Genomic DNA, 15,555 nt, shown 5'->3' on the forward strand with positions numbered 1-15,555 from the left:
GGCCAGGAGGCTGCTGCTCCGGTATGGCCACTCTGACTATGACTGCCCTGATGGGGAAGTGAGGAAGCAGCAGAGTGCTCCTGAGGGCGTGCAGAGGCTGAAGGCGCAGAGGCAGTGGGGACACTGGACAGGGTGGCAGTCAGGCGCAGTGGTTTGTCCTCACGAGGGGGGGCGCCCAAGGAGGCAGCTGGCGAGGTGTCTCCTCTCTCTTCCTGCCCCAGCCGAGAGCCGCCACGCTGCCTGCAGGCTGGCCTTCGTCAGGTAGAGCTGCGCCAGCCTGCAGGCGGCAGCAGGGGCCGGGAGCACGAGGAGCCGTCCAAGCTGCCAGGGAGCAGGGGCAGCCGCTAGCTGAGCCTCCTTTGCTGGCAGGCAGCTCGTCCGGACGAGCGTGGCCGCCGGAGAGCGGCAGCAGCAGCAGCAGCAGCAGCAGCAGCAGCAGCAGGCGGCTGCTCGTCGGCTCGGGCTCGCCAGGCGCTAGGACCCGTCAGCGGCCCCCCCTGCCGGCCGGAGGCGGTGCTGCTGCGTCGACCCGAGCTGAGCCGAGGCGGTCCGATCCGGGCAGCTCCGTGGCTGCTGCTGCAGTGGAGGCGGCGGGCGAGGCCTCCTCCCGCCGGGCAGGGAAGGCAGGCAGGGCAGGCAGGCAGGCAAGGAGGACGCAGCAGCAGCAGCGGCGCCAGCACCGGGGACCCCCCCCCGCTCCTCCTCCCGGGAAGGGAGCCGCAGCACCGCCGCCGCCGCCGCCGCCGGGGGCCAAGGTAAAGAAGCCCGCGAGGAAGGAGGAAGCCGCCGCCGCCGCCGCGGGGGGGGGGGGGCGCGCTGGGAGCAGATGACACTTTGCAGGAAGCGGGGAGGGGGCGCCTCCTCAGTGCCAGGGCCCCCTCCAGCGCTCTGGCGCCCGAGGCGAGCCAGGCTGGGGGAGACGCTGGCAGGGTCAGCCGCAGCCCCCCCTCCTCCTCCTCCCCCCGCTGCATTTTCCAGGCGTGCAGTTGCAAGAGAGCCCCCCCCCCGCCTCCCGCGCGCTCCAGGTCGCTTGTTGCATTCTCGGGCAGGGCAGGACAGCTGGGGGTCCCCTTCCTTGGATCTGCGGGGGGGGAGCCCCTCTTTCTGCTCCCTCCCCCCGCTTCCTCCTCCAAGTTCAAGCGGCTTCCTGCTGGCACAGGGATGGGCTGGCAGCGCGGGGGCTCCGGGGCTTGCCCAGCCCTCCCTCCTCCTGCCTCCCTCCTCCGGATTTGGGTGAACTTGAACTTCACGTATCTTGCGGGGTGGGGGAGGAAGGAGGAGGAAGCTTGGCGGGGGGAGTGCAGCGATGCCCCCCGTGTGGGCTTGTGCGCGCGCGCGCGCTGTGCAGGGGAAGGAAGGGAGGAGGGAGGGAGGGAGGGAGGGGGTTCCCCCTCCTTATTATTTTCCATTTTTGCAGACGTGTCTCGCTTCTTGCAGAGATGCATGTTTTGCATAAGCAAAAACACACACACACAACCAACACAAACAAAAGCACGCAAAGACTGGGGTCGGGGAGCACAGCCCCCCCCACCTTTTCCTGCAAAGTGGGGTTCTGTTGCGCGGCGCCTGCAAGAGGAGGAGGAGGAGGAGGAGGAGGGCAGCAGCAGCAGCAGCAGCGCGGCAAAAATGGCAGCCTGGCATCACGGCCGGCGGTGCGGGGGGGGGGGGGAGAAGACGGCCCTGTGGGTGCAGGGAGGGGGGGGGCGGGAGAGCGGCGCAGATCGCGGCATTTATTTTAGGAGCACGTAAAAGGCGATTAAGGTGTTACCCGGCGGGGGCGCCAAAGGAATTCTGCATGGCAGGCGGCAAAAGCCATTGCAGGGCATTGGTGGGGCGGGCGGGGGGCACATCGCCCTTTCCTCTGGCATTGGGTGGGGCAATTCCAGCCCCCGCCCGGTGCCATCATCCTGGCGGTTCTGCAAGCACTCCTGCCTCTGCCCCCCGCGCCGGTATTCGAGGGGGGGGGGGCAGCGGAAATGATGCATGGAGAGCAGCTGTCTGTTTTCCAGGGCAGCTCAGCCCCCCGCCCCCGAAACCCAGCCTGGGCGGCGGGGCAGATGGGGCAGGGCAGGGCAGGCGGGGGGCTCGCTGCTGGGGCTGGCCGGGGGGCGCCTGTCACCCCCTCCGCGGGAGGCGGCGGCGGCGTCCTTGAAGGCTGCGCAGCGCTGCTGCTGAAGGGCACGGCGGGGCGGGGGGGGGGGCGGCGGCTGGTGCAGCCCGCCCGGCTGCTGCTCAGTCAGCGGCAGGAGGCAAGCCCCTCCTTGTGGGGGGGGGGCGGAGGGGGCCTCGGGCTCCGGCCCCCTCCCCGGGCTGGTGGCGGCTCCTGCCTGCCCGCCGCCCGCTGCTGAGTGGCGCGGCTGTGCTGGGCTCCCATCCGCGGCCCCCAGGCTGCGCCCGCCCCTCCCCGCGAGCGCGCGCGCGCGGTGTGTGTTGGGGGGGCTTTACGCGTTGCTGGCCGCCCTGCAGCAGCCTGACCCACTGAACTGGGGCTGGGCATGGCGAGGGCACTGCCCAGGGAAGGGGGGGCGGAGGAGCACTCCGGCACTGGCGGGGGACAGGGCGACTGGGGGGGGGCGCCCGGCCTCCCTCCCCCCCTCCCCCTCCTCCGGGAGGAGCGGGAGAGCGCCCTCGCCCCCCAGCACAGAGAGGCTCCCTGGCTTTGAGGGGCTGGCGCCGTGGAGGGGCACGTCCAGCTCCTCCCCCCCCCTCGTTCCTGGGGGCAGGTGTGCTGCACCTTGCCCCTTCTGCTGCTGGGCTCTGCACGCCCTTGACCTTGGCGCTGCTGCTGCCGCCCCTCCCAGCCCCGCTCCTGGCCTGGCTGGGGGAACTGGGCCATGGGGGGGGGGTGGAGTTCGGGAGGGACCTGCTGAGCAGAAGGGGGAGGCTCTCCCCCCCCCAACTGCCGTGCGGCTGCCCTGAAGCTGGCCAGGCTTGCAGGGTCTTGTGGGCGCGCTCTCTCTGCCTGCTTGGAACTCTTGGGGAGGGGGCACCCTTGGGATGGCATCTCTTTGGAGGGCGCCCTGTGGCCCTGGCTGCAGCCGGACCCCTTGTCTGCCTGCCTGCCTGCCGCCTTTTGGAGGAGGGAAGGCAGGGGGAGACCCTGATACTGAGGGCCAAGGGGGGCATTCTCAAGAAACAACCCCCCCCCAGCCCTTTCCTCCTCCCAGTTGGAGGTCTGCTGACCCTGGAGGAGATCCTGGGGGTGGCTTGTCTTGGGCCGCCCTGGTGGGGCTTTGGGGTGGCGGGTGAGTTTAGGCTGCCCCCCTTGGAGCATCGGGGTTCCGTCCTGAGAATCTCTGCCTTTCTGCAGGCCTTAGAAGCAGCCCAGCTTGACGGTCATGAGAAAGGGAGTGGGGGGTGGGGGGAGCCGGAGACACAAGGCATGTTTGCATTTAGGAACTTGGCAGGATCCCATCTTGGGCTCTTGCCTTGCAAACTTCCTCTGGAGGGCGGGGACCCACCTCTCCCTCCCAGGGCTCACCAAGATTATTTGATGATGGAGGAGGCGGCCCAGCCAGGCCTCCGGGCACCTCTCTGCCACTGGCTCAGAGCCCTGCTCCGCTCCAGTGGGGGCTGTCCAAGCAGGAGCCCTTGATGGGCAGTTCCTAGCCCCAGGTCCCAGGAGGGCAGACAGGTTGTGACCCCAGCGGAGCCCTCCCGACCTCTTCACCTGCCAGGAAGACCCGGGCGGGGGGGGGGGGCGGCTGCAGCCTGTAGCCTGAGAGTCTCCTAATCTACTGCAGGCCCAGCTTTGAGGCCAGCTCCCCCAGGGGGAGGAATCCCCGCTGCCCGCCCGGGAGGGGCACGGAGGGAGGGAGGCTGCTCAGCTGGCCAGCAAGCAGCAGGGAGGGAGGTCGGCTGAGGCCACAGCCAGCAGTTCCACGGGGCACTCACTCGCTCGGAGCCTGCGGGGGAGGGGGAGGGGGGACTGGGGTGCGCTCTGCTGTGGGGGGGGGGCTGCTGGCGAGTTCCGGAGTGCTGGTGCACAGGCGGGTGCGATCCTGCACACACTTGACCGTGCATTGGCTGGCTACAGTCATTGCACCCGAGGATGATGCTTTGACGTGCTTTCGTGGCATGTTCTGCGGTCAGGGAGAGAACGCCTGTTCCCTTGCGATTGGGGTGTGGGGGGGGGAGTTTGTTTTGCTTTACTTCCAGGTAAATAAGTGTGTGGAAGGAAGAGTCCCGGGCCCCTCTGGTTTCCTTGGGCCACGGCATCTGTTTGCAGCAAGCCCGGTCTGCTGCGCGGTCTCCGTCGGCCCAGTGGTTCCTCCTGAGGCCTGGGCCGTGCCTGGGCTTTGGGGGAGCAGCCCTGGGCCCTCCAGACCTGGGCAGGATCCAGCCAGAGGAGCAGCGTCCTGGCGCTGGTCCTGCTCCTCCGCGCACTTGTGAATTCAGTTCTTGCTCTGTTTGTTGCAACATGGCTGATATTTTTCTAGAGATTGAATAAAGGTGGCAAGCGTGTTGCCTAAAATGGAGATATGAGCGCTCGCTCTCTTGCGAGAGGGTGGAGTTGGCAGAAATCGGATTAAAATCCTGCACTTTTAATCCAAGTTTAATGAAGCTGTTGATTGGGCTGTGCCAGTTCATCAGCTGCAGCTTTCCCTCTTCGGCTCTGGCGGGAGGCTCTGTGTGAGCAGAAGCCAGCTTCTTGGGGGCTGCGCGTGGATCCTCCCCCCCCCCCCCCCGCTGAGCCAAGTGGAGAAGCCAGCCTGCTCTGCCTCTGCGCATCGGATGGTAGCAGCAGCCGCCCAAGTGTGCTGCTGGCGTGACCCACACTGTGGTTGGGACTGCTGGCCTTCCCTTTGGGGGCGCTGGTGTGGGGGGACGTCTCCTTTCCCTCTGCAGAGTGGGCCGGGCACGCTGCGGGGGCCTCTTCCTTGGGGTGCTTGGGAGGCGGTTCCAGCAGGGCTTCCCGGAGGTGCCTCTGGGGCACAGTGGTGGGTGCTCCACGTGGCCCCCCTGGGGGTGCCAGGCCTTGCCCTCCCTGCACCCCCCATTGTCCCTCGTGGCCCGCCTGACACCGTGGCCTTGGCCTCCTGCTCCCTCCCTCCCTGCCTGCCTGTGCCTCTGGCAGGTTGGAGCTGCCGCCTTGGGGCAGCTGGGCCGCCTCTGCCCCATCCCTGCGTCTTAGGTCGCCCCAGCAGAGTTGTCCCGGCCGCTCGCTCCGCTCTGCGCAGGAGACACGCTCCCGTTTGGAGGCTCGGCTGGGTAGCTGACCACAGACGGCATAATTAGCTGGATCCGTCTCGCTGGCTGGAGCCAACCTCTTTATTGCTTGCGGCTATGAATTTGTTACAGCCCTATATCAGGCGTGCTCTCGGGATGCGCCTGTCCTCGGCAGCCACCCATCCCTCAGGAGTGCTGGCACAGTGGCACAGACCCCTTCGGGCGGACTGGCCCTCCTCGTGGGTGGGTTGCGGGCAGGCCTGAGGGAGTCACCTCTGAGGAGGAGCCTGGATGGGGCCCTGGTGCTGGGGCGGGGGTGACGCGGGGAGCAGGCGCTTCCTCCCTGGACTGGGGGACCCGCCTGGCGGGGAGGACGTTTGCCTCTCTCCTTTGCCTTTGCAGCCAGCCAGAGGCCACGGTGGCCTAGGTTGCCACCTGCCTGTGCTGCTGGCTGGCTGGACTTGTGGTGGCCCCAGAGAGGGAGAGGCCCTTAGAGCCGGGACCCCCGCTGTGGGTGCTGGGTGCTGCCAGCTTCTCAGCAGGGAAGCTTGTACTTGGGTGCCCAGGCCTGAAATGGCGCCAGCCCTACATAGTGAGCGGTGGTGATGCTTGGGGCCGTTGAGCTGGTGATGGTGGCACTGCTGGTGGTGTTGAAGCCAAGCCAAAGTCCGGCTTTGGGGAAATGAGCAGGGTTGGGAAGAGCAGGGCTTGTGCAAAAGGCTAGTCCCCAGGGCCTCCCTGGGGAGAGAGTGGGGGCTCTTCTGCCCGCCCGCCCGCCCGGCCTTTGCAGCAGAGGTTATGCATGATTATGCTCATTCCCCTGGGGTGTGTGTGTGTGTGTGTGTGTGTGTGTGTGTGAGGGGTAGATGGGCAGTCTCTTGCTTCTTGGCTGAGGATGTGAGGCTCAGGCACTGCTGCCACACCACTTGAGGATGTGCCCCGTGGGGCTTGAGGATGTGCCCCGTGGGGCTCCTCTCCCCCCAGGCAGGCTCTGGGGCAGAGACCCTGCTCAGTGTGCAGGTTCCGTCCCTGGCAGCAGATCCCGGTCGGGCTGGGCACGCCGCTTGCCCTGGAGAGCTGTTGCCAGGCAGTGGAGGCAGAATGGCAGCATCCCTCCCGGGGCTGCTGGTGGTGTTTACCTTCCCTTCCTGTTCTGAACCATGTGAGCCCTTTGGGGACAGGGAGGAAAAGCTGCCTATCCCACCCCTTTGCCACCCCGGGTGGAAGATCCACCCCGATCTCCCTGAAACCCACAAGTCTACCCACTGCCACCAAGGGGACTTCTAGGCTTTGGGCCAAGGCTACTAACCTCTGTTGCTGAAACCAAACCTTGGTAGGGTGGTGCGGCCTTTCGGCATGGGGTGGAGTGAACAGAAGCGACAGTGTTTCTTTTAGGAGAAACAAATAATTTTGCTGTGCAATTCAGTAGTTGCTTAACAAGTTTAGTACCAAAAGAAACACCAACCAAGAGAGGATACGGAATAAACAGAATCTGGTCAAAACACCCCCACTGACCTGACTCAGACTGAGTCATTGTCCGTCTCCCTGCAGGGATTCCGGCTGAGTTTAGTTCGGCCTTGGATCCTGCTCTTTCCCCCAGTTCTGGGGTTCCGCCCAGCCTGGTTCTTTCTGAGTGGTGTCGCCTCTGCCGGGGCTGCCCTCTTCTGCAAGCGTTTTGACAGCTCTGCCCACAGCACCAGTTCTGACAAGCTGTCGCACTGTGCCGTTCCTGCCTGGGATTCTTCACGGATCCACACGCCGCACTCCCCAGCCTGTCTTCAGGGTCTGACTCCTTGTCCAGCTCTGCGCCTCTCTTGGTCCAGCTCTGACTGCTACAGACTGCTCTCAACTCTCTTCCGGCTCTCCTCCATCATGTAAATCCTGGACTCCCTTTCTGCAGCTCTTTCTTCTTGACTGTCTCCAGGACTCTTCAAGGCTTCCAAACACAACTAACTCCGTTTTCTTCTTTGGACACAGACTTCAAGTGACTTGAACTAACTCTGGGCTGAAGCAGCCTCCTAGATATACCCAGTTTGGCTCCAACAGTTCTCCAAACAGTCCAGTCATCATGGCACAAGGTTCCCTCCATTTAAAAAAACAAAAAAACACCCCCCCCTTCCCTCCAAAACGAAACTGTCAAACTGATATTCTCAGAGTGAAACTAATAGTACAGCAGGCATGAACTCTTGACCCTGCCAGGTTTGGGGTCCCCCCCCGCCCCATATATGGGGACTTTGCAAACATTTTATACTTGCAATCTATTTGCAATAATGATGAGGTTTTAGGAATATCAATGCAATAAAAACACAATTCATTTACAAGAGCTTCTTTACAAAAACTAAGAGGTCTAGGCCTCGTTCCTCCATAGAGACACATCTTGTTTGTTTGTTTTTCTGTGTAAACCGCTTTGAAAACTTTGTTTTGCGCGTGGGCATATCAGTACGTGTAATAGTAGAAGGCAGCTGCCCATGCCAGGAAGGTGCCCGGGGACCCCCCATCAGGCTTCCATGGCGACCTTTGAGTCGGACTCCGGAAATGTCCTGGGTGCTGCTGGGTTGTGGGCCACTTTCTCCGGTCTGGGCTGGGCCACCTGAACTGCTCTGCGCGCCAACCCCCTCCTCCCCCAAGTTGCTGTGCGCCTTCCAAGATGGCGCTGAGACTCGAGAGGGCCTTGTTTCCCTTCAAGGAGCAGCACTGCTGCCTTGCAGAGCCCCCTCCATGTGGTGCCACCAGGGGACATAAGAACAGAGGAAGCTGCCACAAACTGAGTCAGACCCTTGGTCCGTCTAGCCCAGTGTTGGCTACCCAGACTGGCAGCAGCATCTCCAAGGTTGCAGGCAGGAATCTCTCTCAGCCCTATCTTGAAGAAGCTGCCAGGGAGGGAACATGGACGGTGGTGGGTGGGGGCTGTGTGCAGTGTTTGGCTTCAGCCAGAGCTCCACACTGGCCCTTTAAGCAATTAATTGGGGGGCTCACGTAGCTTTGAGGAGATCGGCCACCAGCTCACGGTAAAGAATACAGTATAGAATGCTGGTCCAGCACATATTCATTTATGTCGACGCCTGCCTTTGCTGTCTGTGGCAATGAGTTCCACATGTCTCTTGTTCTGCTGCATGAGAGAGCATACGTTGATTTCCTCCTTCAGTGCCAGCTTTTTCCTCTTCCTGTGGGTGCATTGGCTGAGTGCTGTGATTCGCCACTGCCCGCGAAGTTATCTGCTGGCCTTCTCTTTCTTCCCGCTGGGCAGTCTGGCCTTCAGCGAGTGGCCCAAGTGGTGCCGACTCTAAGTAGTCCTGAGCGGATGTTCGCCCAGATTCGAGAGGAAGGGCTGCAGACCCCGTTGGTGTTCAGAGGGGAGGATTTCTCCATGCATCTGTGGGCAGAATTTCAGGGGTGGGGTGGGGGTGCCCCTCTGTTCGGGTCACTTGGAAAGAGAATAAACGTCTCTCCTGTTCAGGCCCCCCCCCCCCGCTCCCCGGTCCGGAAGCCTCACGGCATTGTTTGGCCTCCTGAGTGGGGGGTGTCATGCCCGGAGGTGGGGAGAGGGCCCCTTTCCTGCTCCCCTGAAACCTTCCCCTTGCTGTCAGGGGTGTCCACAGGACGTTTGGGGGTGGCAAAGCCAGCAGTCCAGAATGCCCCATCCTGGGAGTATGCCCCACTGAAATCATTGGGAGCTGGCTCAGTCTCTGTGTGATGGGGAGTGGGGAGGGGGCTGCCCCCTTTTGCTCCTGCTCCGGACGCCCATGCCTGCTGTGCTGTTGGGGCTTCAAGTGGCTCAGGATTGGGGCGGCTGTCAGGCCTGATCCTGAGCTGTCGGGAGGGAAAGGAAATCTGTGCCTCGGGATTCTCTTCCCCCTTCTGTGGTGTCCCCATAGAGCACCAGGAGGGGAGTTCCTTAACCTCACAGCTCCAATCTCCTCCTGACCCTAATCCCCTTCCCCTTTGGGGACCCTATAAGCTGTCAGGGGCTTGAGGAGGCCAATCCACCACCACCACCACCACCACGCCACTTTTCCATTTCCCGCCTCAGCGGATGCTTAAATGCCATCAGCATCCCAGCATCGGTCCGGAGGCCCAAGAGCGCGCTCTGTCCTCCCTCGCAGGGCCTTCTGGCGTTGAGTGTTCTTGCAGTGGCTTAATGCCCAGACCCCCGCATGGTTTCCCCCGCATGCTCTGAGTCTCCCAAGTATGGAGAAAACAGGATCAGGTCTGTGGGTGGTCCCATCTCACCACCCCGTTAAAAGAGCATCATCAGGGGGTGTTGGTGGTGGTGGTGGAGAATTAGGCCGAAGCACGGAAGATGGCTGTTTGCCATGGTAGGCAGCTAGAGGGAGCCTCCATGATCAGAGGCAGTCTGTCTCTGAATAGCAGGTGCTGGCTTGGTGTAGAGAGCCCCACTTGTGAGCTTCTCTGGGGAATTTGGTAAGGATGGGCTTGTTGAACTACTACTACTACTATTACGAATATCTACATACCACTCTTCAGCCAAAGTTCTCAAAGCAGTTATAGAAAAACAAATAATACACCAATAAGATGGTCCCCTGCAGTGTTCTCTCTAACATGGATTCCCAGATGTTGTTGACTACAACTCCCAGAATCCCCAGCTACAACGGCTTCTGCTGGGGGATTATGGGAGTTGTACTCAACAACATCTGGGAATCCCTATTAGAGGGAACACTGGTCCCTTGTCCCCCAAGGGCGAAAGAAAGAAAAACACACAAGATAGACTCCAGCAACAGCCACTGGATGATGGATGCTGTGCTGGGGATGGATAGGGCCAGTTGCTCTCCCCCTGTTAAATGTAAGAGAATAACCACTTTAAGAAAGTGCCTCTTTGCTCAGTTGAATGAGCACAGCTGAGTGTGGGGAAGTCATGGGTAAGCAGAGATGCTGCATCTGTGGATTGTCCGCTGAGGTTGAGGGACCAGTGTGGGTGTGAAGTGCTCCAGAGAGCATGCGCAGATGTTGACCGTGGGGAAGCCCATGAAGAGGGCTGGGTGGGAGTCAGTGTGGTTGTAGGGGCTTCAGGTGGGCACACCCTTTGGGCTCGCGTCTCTCCCCTCTGTAGCTGCCAGGTGCAGGCACAGCTGAGGACAGATCAAGTGGACTCTTGTCGAGAGACGCTTCCGCCGCCATTATTCTGTGAGCCTTTAAGGCGCTACCAGGTTCCTGGGTGGTCTTGCTGCCACAGACCTGCGTGGCTGGGCGCCTCCGCGGGCCTTTCGGGAATGCCAGCCTTGCTCTGTGACGTGCACGCCAGGCTGCTCTGGCTTTGGAGGGTGATGCCCGCCTGCGGACCTGTCTCTGCCACTGGGGTGGCCAGAGAGGTGGTGTGGAAGGTGGGCTTCTCCCGATGCAATGAGGGCTGGGGGGGGAGGGGGAGGGCGCCCTCCGGCCCTAGACGTGTCCTGTGCCCGCCGTCAGAGTCGCCCTCTCCTCTCTCGGCCAAGTCCGCCCGGGGCAGGGGTGGAGTTTCCTCTTCGCGGGTGAGTCGCAAGACCCTGGCATAAGAACCGCCCTGCTGCAGGCCCAGGCCCAAGGAGGGCCCCCCCCCCCCGGCCAGCCTCCTGCCCGCCGGCCAGAGGGGAGGGCCTGCCCCCCCCCGCTGCTCTTGCTCCCTGCCCCTGGGAGTGAGGGGCGTCTTGCCCCCGAGGCCGGAGCTGGCCAGGAGGCTGGGTTTCTTCTTGCCAGGCGCTTGCCGGGTCCCCATCGGAGCCCGCTCCCTTTTGGCTTCTCAAGACCGCGTCGGACGGCCTGCCTCGTCCCCTCGGCCTGGCCCAGCCCGAGGGGCCCCGCTCCGGAGTGGGCGTCTGGGCCGCTCTGTGCTGCTGCTGCTGGGGGGTGGGCAGGCCCGCTGGGCAGGCCTTCCTGGGAGGGCCGTCTTTGGGCTCCTCCAGCTATTTTTAGCCCCTCTTGCTGGGAGGGCGTTGGGCCCCGGCCAGCCTGCCGCTCTTGCTCTTCCCAGGAGGAGCCGGTGGTGCCCTTTCCCTGGAATCGCCGGGGGGGGGGCAGAGATTGCCCCTCTGGGGGCAGCCTTTGGAAAGAGGGCAGCGGCGGCGGCGTCTTCGGTCTCCGTGGGGGGCAGGGGGGGCGTTTCTTGGGGCTCCCCCTCCTCCTGCTCCTCTCAGAAGCCCAGAGTGGCTTCTTGCACGCAGCTCCCAGGCCGCACATCCGCTTGCGTGAGCAGTGCTCCTGCTCCCCCCACCCCAGGAGGGGGGGCTGCCTTCTTCCTCCCCGCCCACACCCAGCAGTTTGCTTAACATAGCCCTGACTAGGGGAGGGGAGGGGAGGGGCGGGAGGAGGCCCTGCCTGGGCCTGAGGCGCTGTGTGTGTGTGTGTGTGTGTGTGTGTGTGTGTGTGTGTGTGTGTGTGTGTGCGTGCACACACTGGGTGGGGGGGGAGAGGTTGTTCCCATTGGGGGTGGGGCGACTCGCCTTAGGAAAAAATGGAGGGAGGGCCCAGAAGGGGCAAAGTGCATTCCTGGGTGGGTGAGCTGTGCCCCGCATATTAGATGCCTGAGACAGAAATGGGGAGGGCAGGTGGGGGGCAAGCTACTTGTCTGAGGGGTTGCATTCCCCCCCCCCCCACCGGGAGCAGCCCAGGTGGCTGCTGCATTTGCTTCCTGGAGGCCGGGCCATGCAAGTGCCAAGAGAGGCAAGCGGGGGGGGGGGGGCAGTGGCCTCTGCAGGGCTAGGAGGGCCAGGCTGGGAGGGGGGCCTTGGCCAGGGGGTGGGGTGGGGGGTGGGAGAGCGGCGCCTTGGGTGGTACAGTGGAAAGCGCCACGTGCCCCTCGGCTCCCTCTGCCCAGTAGCACTTAGGACCAGAGGTGGAAGCTGCCTCCTACCGAGTCAGGGCCTTGGTCCCTCTTGCTCAGTATCGCCTACCCAGGCTGGCAGCGGCTCCTCCCAGCCCTACCGTGGAGATGCTGCCAGGAAGGGAACTTGGAACCTAGGTGGCCAGATTTGGCTTTTAAAAAGCCAAATTCTGGCTTACGGCCCATTTGACCCACGAGTAGACCCCTTCGGTTCTGGCAACTCAGCCCGGAGGGGGCTCTTCCCAGAGCGGGTTCCTGATTCTTCTGCCTTCTCGGCTGGCTGGGCTTACTCCCCTCAGGGTGGAACCCCATAGTGTGGGCTGAGGGGCTGGTGGGGGGGGGAGAGAGTGGGGCAGGCGGCCCTTTTCCTCCCCCCGCTCTGTGGCCCTGGCATCGGCCCCCGCTGGGTGTCCTTGGACTTCTCCTTGCTTCCCTTGCAGGGAGGCTGAGGAGGCCCTGAGCTACGCCAAGGCCCCGTCCATGTTCTTATCCCTCTCAATCCTCGTACAAGGGAGAGGGAAGGATGCCGCTTTGTTTTGACTCGGCCAAGAGGTGGCAGACAAGCAAGCTCTCGTCTTCACCGAGACCGTTGCCTTGCAAGAAAGCTCTTTGGGTTAGAAAGCTCTCGGAACGGAAACCCACGATGTGCCGTTGGGGACGGAGTCCTGTTTCCGCCTTCCCAGGCGCCCCGTCCTGAGCGTCCCGCGGCTGCGGCTGCCTCCGTCCGGCACGGGCTGTTGGGCGGCTGGGCCAGGCCGGGCGCGGAGTCCGGTGGGCCGTGGGTGCCCCCCCCCCCCGGTGCAGGCAGCCTCCGCAGGGCACAGGGCCGGGCCTGCCTCTCGCGGCTGGGCTGGGAGCTCCTACGGCCGGAGGCAACGAGGAGGCCCCGGCTTCGGGCCTCCTTGCTTAAAAGCAGGCCGACATCGGCCAGAGCACAGGCAGTGACCCCAAGGGGGGGACCCTGGCCTCGTCCAGTCTCCCCCCCCCCCCCCGCCGGGGCTGCCCTGGAGGAGGCACGTGCAGCAGAGACCCCCTTGGAGGGCACACGCACGCGCACGCACACACCCCTGCCTGCCTCCCCCCCCCCAGCTGGGGGCCGCAGGGTTGTTCCTTGGAGCAGCGCCTGCAGCCCCCCTCCCCTGTCTGCACAGGTGCCTGCTGGGGCTTCTGCCTGGGGAGGGGAGGGTCTCCCGGTGGGGGGGGGGCTGCTGGGGCCGGGCGGACTGTGGCACGGGGGGCCCAGCGTGGCTGAGTCAAGGCTGGGGCTTGTTAATGATTGCCTGCCGCTGGGGAGAGGCCCAGGCGGCACGTGGGGCCTCCTTGGGCCTGCTGCGCGTGGGGGGGGGGAGCGTGCTGCCAGTCCGGGCCCTGCCCTCCATCCTTCTCTCTCCCTTGCAGGTGGCAGGCAACCAGGACAGGCACCTTGGCAGGCAAAGGGGTCCCCACACTGCTGCTGCTGCCGCCGCCGCCGCCGCCGCTGCCGCCGCCCTCCCTCCATCCCTGCCTCCAGCCGTGGTGCCGCACGGGGGGAGCTCCTAGTGACGAGGGCCCCAGCAGCCGACCTCGCCAGCCCCCGCCCCGCGGCCCCCGCCATGCCGTCCAACGGGCCCTTTGACACAAGCAGCCCCACTGCAGACCGGGAGGCAGCCGACGCTCATCAGGTAAGCGGGGGGGGGGGCTCCTGTCCTGACCCACAGTCGTTGCACAGCCCCCTCTGCTCTGGTTGGGATCTCCAGCAGCTCTCTGAATTAGATTCAAGGGTGGGGGGCGGGTGTGGCGGCTGCTGCTGTGCTGAGCACTCGTGCCCATGCCTGGCTTGCGGTCAGCCGGGTGCTCGGCGTTGGGTTTGGATGCTTCTACTGCTAAGCCAGATGTATGGGGTGGGGAGTGGCTGGGGGAGCCCCCAAGGCCCAGGGTGGTGCCAGAGAGCCCCAGCCCCCGGTGTGCTGTGCCTGCATGGCCACAAGTCTGAGGAGGAGCCAGACCCCGCCGGGGGGGGGACGACACACACCTGCTGAGCTCGCTGGCCCTGCGGTCCGACTGCGTGGTGTGCAGGAAGACCCGGGTGCCTCGACGCCCTTCCTGCAGGGAGGCGGAAGTTGGGGTTGGGGCCGGGGGCGGGGAGGGGCTTGCAAAGGCTCTGGGTCTGACCACATGCAGCTGGCCGAAGGTGGCTTCCTTCTGGGCAGAACAGAGGCCCTGCCCTGCTGGGCCAGTCCCCAGTGGCTCCTGCTAGCCACGCTTCCCGTTCCCAGCAGGGGCCAAGCTGGTGCCTCCAGGAAGCCAAGAGCTAGCCTGAAAGCAGGAGCCACCCCTGTGGTGGGAGGGTAAAGGCGGCCTCCTCGTTTCATGTAGAGAGGAGGAAGCCGCAGCTCCCCCCCCCCCCAGCACTGCAGAAGGCCCTTTCAAAGCAGTGGCTGTCTTTGTCTTTAGCAGCGGGGGAGCGCCTGGCCCTGTTCTGCCCCCGCACAGCATCCCTCCAGGGGCGGCCTCTGGGTCTCCCTTGCGCTGCTCCTGGAGATTGTCAGCCCCATCAGGACAGTGATCTGCTGCCGCCTTCTTCCTCTTTCCCCATGTAACCCGCTTTAGGAGTCTCTCTCAGCCCTGTCTCAAAAAAGCCGCCAGGGAGGGAACTTGGGACCTTCTTCCACAGGCGAGCAGGCCGGTGTGCCCCCCCCCCCCGAGGGGAATACCTTATCGGTGCTTACCCATTCAGATGCCAACCAGGGTGGACCTTGCTGAGCAGAGGGGAGGGTTCCTGCTTGCGGCCACAAGCCCAGCTCTCCTGCCAGACCAGTCGCCAGCTGCCCACCCTGCTTCTGATGGGCGTTGTGAGGTTGCCCATCAGGGACCACAAGCCAAGAGGGCCGGGTGGCCAGGCAAGAGCGGGTCTGGTCGAGGGCTTGTGGGGAGATGAGCAGAGGCTCCTTTGGAGGAGGGGGAGAGGCTGGCAGGAGTGGGGCTGGGAGGGAGGGCCGTGGGCTGGCAGCTCATGGCCTGGGAGAGGATGGCAGTGGAAGGCAGGTGCCCGCCTGTGCCTGGCAGTGGCCAGGCCCAGGCGGGTGAGCTTCCGAAGTGAGGGCTGGAGCCTTGCAGCGTAGCTGTGCCAGCAACAGGAGCAAGAGCCTCCTGCCGTTTTGCACACTGGGGCAAGAAACGCCAGCTTCAGGTATACGCTGATCTTGGGGTCGTGGGGGGCAGCTCTTTGGACGTGTCGGCACAGTGCACGGCAGCTGTGGAAAAGGCCAGTTCCTTGCTAGGGGTCATTAGGAAGGGGGCTGAAAAGAAAACGGCTCACGTTATCATGCCCTTATACAAATCTATGGTGCGGCCACACTTGGAGTACTGTGTACAGTTCTGGTCACTGTATCTGAAGAAGGATATTGTAGAACTGGGGAAGGTGCAGAATAGCACTTACATTTATATGTACCGCTCTATAGCGGTAGAGGGCATCCAAGATGGTCAGGGGCCTGGAGCACCTTCCTGGACAAGGCTACAGCATCTGGGGCTCTTTACTTTGGAAAAGAGGCGACTAAGGGGAGACAGGATCGAGGTGTATACAGTTATGCATG

At 63.8% G+C, this 15,555-nt stretch overlaps 1 protein-coding gene across 3 annotated transcripts in view; it reads left to right on the plus strand.

Moving 5' to 3' along the window:
* Positions 1 to 551: 551 nt before the first annotated feature.
* The window catches only part of DNMT3A (DNA methyltransferase 3 alpha), an 87,024-nt gene continuing 72,020 nt past the window's right edge, over positions 552 to 15,555 (plus strand). For 2 of the 3 annotated variants that reach the window (XM_053250306.1, XM_053250321.1), the window contains exons 1-2: positions 552 to 755; positions 13,382 to 13,644. In XM_053250306.1, the coding sequence (XP_053106281.1) occupies positions 13,576 to 13,644 (69 nt within the window). In that variant the 5' untranslated portion in view covers positions 552 to 755; positions 13,382 to 13,575. Of the gene's footprint in view, positions 756 to 11,929; positions 12,597 to 13,381; positions 13,645 to 15,555 lie in introns of those variants that run through there. The other variant, XM_053250311.1, reaches the window with a different exon arrangement.

This window comes from Hemicordylus capensis, chromosome 1 (genome assembly GCF_027244095.1).
Source record: "Hemicordylus capensis ecotype Gifberg chromosome 1, rHemCap1.1.pri, whole genome shotgun sequence".
Classification (NCBI taxonomy): domain Eukaryota; kingdom Metazoa; phylum Chordata; class Lepidosauria; order Squamata; family Cordylidae; genus Hemicordylus; species Hemicordylus capensis.